The following is a 3,558-nucleotide window of genomic DNA, read 5'->3' as shown; positions in this document are numbered from 1 at the left end:
TCTTTTACAGATCTAAAGACGCTAAGGATCCGAAGTGTACAGCCTGAAGATACTGTACCTCTCAGGCACGCAGTGCTATGGCCTGATAAACCTGTATCCTACGTCCTGCTGCCTGAGGACAGTGCTGGTTATCATCTGGGCGCATTTCTGGACGAAGCAGAGCCTGCCACAGCAGTGATCTCTCTCTTCATTGAGTCTTTACCTCTGTCAGAACCCATTCTCGGCCCGGGCACGCCACCCCGCACAGCACGTTTCCGCAAGTTCGCCTGCCATCCTTCGCATCAAGGTCGTGGCATCGGAACTGCGCTACTTGTCAGCACATATCAAGCTGCGCGAGATCTGGGCTGCGCCGTGATATGGTGCGACGCGAGGCTGGAGACGGCCTCCTGGTACGAGAAGCAGGGAATGCAGCGCTTTGGAGACACTTTCTTTAAAGGCCCCATTGAGTATATTAGGATGAAAGCTGAGTTGTGAAGACGTCCTTAGAATGTAGACTAACTAATCAATGGATAGAGCCTTATGGATAGATTGCATGGTGTTCGATTTTAATCCCCAGCTTATCGAATAAAGCATGGCTGTGCCTAAGGCGCAGTTTGCTTCTCGTGTGCGGTCCGTGTTGGTCGCCGCATGCTATGGACGAGCGCGTAATAAGTGTGCTGCTGCTGACATCGTGAATGCAAGATTCACGAACGCCACAGCAGCGTTTACAGCAACATTTACGGCACAAGGCCGCCCAACCTTATTGGTTCTCATGCTCAGATTTGTCGCTGGCCGAGAGCTTTTGGGGAGGAACATAGGGCTGGTGGACGTGAATGTGGTACCGGCTATCAGCGTGTTGGGAACAAGTTGAGATGGCATCTTAGGATGTCGACCAGTTACTATGAGTAGTGCCTCGCCGTTTTGTCGTCGCAACTCAGCTCCTCTTTCACTCTACCCAAGATAACGATGTCCTCCCCCAGCAGGAATGAGCACACTGCACTACCGAGCAGCCCGCCAGCGCCCACCCAGTCCCAAAAGGTGCAAGAGCGAGCACCACTGCAGCAAGAGCAGCCGACAGCCAACCAGAATACTTACGACAGGTCTGTCCTCATTGCTTTGACATGCTTGCGAACCCTGCACTCACTTTATACATTCTGCCACGTAACACAGCAGTCTAAAGGACGAAGTCGGCTCTTCGCAGGCTCCAGCACAGCAACGCCCCGCATACCCTTGGTCGCGACACCGACTGAACCTCCCACCTCCCGTCGTCGTTTTAAAACTAGGCGATGCCCCACCAGCGGCGCCCTCGCCGTCCCCGTTCCCAAGATATGGCCATTCGCTACCCACCTCCGCCACTGCTACTGGGGAGCTCTTCCTTTTCGGTGGTCTTGTTGGAGAGACTACTCGCAACGATCTCTATCTATTCTCGACTCAGGACCTGTCGTCGACGCTGGTGCAAACAAGAGGAGAAATTCCATCGCCACGAGTGGGCCATGCAAGCGCTATCGTTGGCAGTGTTTTGTTTGTATGGGGCGGTGATACCAAGACGAACGACAGCACGAAATCGACGGATAAGCAGGATGACGGGCTTTATCTCTTGAACCTCGGTAAGCACAGTATTCTTTCTTCTACATGGGCACTGTTTCACGTAGATCGCAGTCTCTCGTGAATGGACTCGCGTAAACGTGTATGGTCCGGCACCTATAGGTCGGTATGGGCATGCTGTGGCGATGGTGGGCAGCAAGTTCTTTATGTTCGGTGGGCAAGTAGACGGAGAGTTTCTAAACGATCTCTGGGCATTCGATCTCCATTCACGTGAGCTGAACTTTCCTCCCCGTCTGTTGTCTGATAACTAATCTTGTGTCTAGTACGGACGAAGGCGGTGTGGAAGAAGGTGGAACTCGCAGAGGGTTCTCCCAGGCCTGCACAACGTACCGGCCATATTTGCGTGCCATATGGCGAAAAGATTGTTCTGTCGGTATCGAAGTTCTATTAAATCTTCTTCAAAAGAAATTGCACTTACATCTCGGTGTTACGTTAGGTTCGGCGGTACTGACTATCAGTTCCACTACAACGATACATGGATCTTTGACATTAGCACTCGCACGTGGTCTGAGCTAACCTGCATCGGCTTCATCCCTTCTCCGAGAGAGGGTCATGCTGCGGCGATTGTAGACGACGACGTCTATATCTTTGGTGGCAGAGGGGTTGATGGTAAGGATTTGGGCGACCTCCAAGCTTTTAAGCTATCGAGTGAGTAACAGAATAATCTCTCATGTATTAACCAGACTGGACACATTTGCAGATCAGCGCTGGTACATGTTTCAGAAGATGGGACCAGCACCTAGTGCGCGCTCAGGTCATGCTATGGCGTCCGTGGGATCCCGGGTATTCGTATTCGGAGGTTTAGGTGGGGAATCACTGAATGCCGCGAAACCAGAAGACCACAGGATCGTCCACGTCCTAGATACCGGTATGTTCCTTACGATTTCAGTGATACTTCGACCCTAATCTTCTGCTCCAGAATGTATCAAGTATCCTGCTAGTACTGGCAGATCTTCGCCTCCCAATGCTCCAAAGGCCCCCAATCAAGAGACATCCGTCCAGACCTCCGAAGTGGGTCTCCTCAACATCTGAGGCCGGTCGGTCCGCGGACGCCTCACGGCGCCCAAGTGCCATTGGAAGTGAATTCTGTCCGTCACGACACCGACGATCGTCTAGACCCTGAACGTATACTTGAGTGCCCACGAGGCACGATCCCATCTCAAACTGCAGTGCCGTCCTTATCTATTTATTCATGGAGCCCGGTGCACGGCGCGGGATTGCTAGAGCATGATCAACGTGTATCTAATATGTTCCTGGGGCTAGATCTGAGGCACACCTCATTCGACTATAAATTATGTAAAAGTGCTCCCAGATGGTCAGCAAACTTGCCGCTCCCGTCGTGTATCGCGTGCTGCACGGTCGTAGAGCGTAGCGTTGCTATCGCGCACGACGGGTGGGAGATCACCCGTCTGGACCACCTGTTCAAGCCAGGGCCTTGACAGAAGCAAGGAAGCCTCGGGGGCACAGCAATCTTTACGTGGTTCAGATTCTATGTTGGGTATGCGAAGATCGAGCAGTCGCATGGTTACTGAGCGCAGCTCACTCGAAGGTTGTCGGACAGTACTTCTGGGATGTGCGCTGGGGTTCATTCGTACTAAGCTCTCTCGTTTTGAGCTGTATATTCCATGCAGCCTTATAGCAGAGCCGAGCCTGCGGTGGTTTGGTTGCTATCGCCCCACAGATGGTGGTAGTCAGCTGGCTTTCTTGTGCCATCGTGAGAGAAGCGTAGATGATCAGAGATGGTCAGAAATAATCAGTGGTAATGTGAGGGCTCGTCAGCGATTGTTTTGCTGGCACATGGACGAAATAAAAGGGGCGCCACAAACGGCGGAAATGCGCTCCAATCAAAAGCGAGTGCCTACTTTGGAAGAGAGCGCATCAAAAATTCACGTAATACTGTAGCGGTGTGACCAAAAGTTCAGGTCACGGTCACGGGGCCTCTGAACAGGCCGAGATTGAACCGGTGGTCACAGT

The 3,558-nt window shown here is 52.4% G+C and overlaps 2 protein-coding genes across 2 annotated transcripts in view; both read left to right on the top strand.

Annotated features, from left to right (window-relative positions):
- The window catches only part of PHACADRAFT_106511 (uncharacterized protein), a gene marked incomplete at both ends in the record, with an annotated part of 1,314 nt that extends 840 nt beyond the window's left edge, over window positions 1-474 (top strand). The window contains one exon of the mRNA XM_007401876.1: window positions 397-474. Coding sequence (XP_007401938.1) covers window positions 397-474 — 78 coding nt within the window. The remainder of the gene's footprint in view (window positions 1-396) is intronic.
- Window positions 475-744: 270 nt separating this feature from the next.
- PHACADRAFT_214403 (uncharacterized protein) lies at window positions 745-2,911 on the top strand. The gene is made up of 7 exons (XM_007401875.1): window positions 745-1,079; window positions 1,153-1,586; window positions 1,639-1,794; window positions 1,848-1,953; window positions 2,021-2,232; window positions 2,285-2,452; window positions 2,504-2,911. The coding sequence occupies exons 1-7, from the start codon at window positions 946-948 to the stop codon at window positions 2,614-2,616; spliced, it is 1,323 nt and encodes a 440-aa protein (XP_007401937.1). The 5' UTR covers window positions 745-945; the 3' UTR covers window positions 2,617-2,911.
- The last annotated feature ends 647 nt before the right edge of the window (window positions 2,912-3,558 follow it).

Source organism: Phanerochaete carnosa (genome assembly GCF_000300595.1).
Source record: "Phanerochaete carnosa HHB-10118-sp unplaced genomic scaffold PHACAscaffold_13, whole genome shotgun sequence".
In the NCBI taxonomy this organism is placed as follows: Eukaryota; Fungi; Basidiomycota; class Agaricomycetes; order Polyporales; family Phanerochaetaceae; genus Phanerochaete; species Phanerochaete carnosa.
The sequence above is the reverse complement of the archived record's forward strand: the minus strand, read 5'-3'. Positions and strand labels throughout refer to the sequence as shown.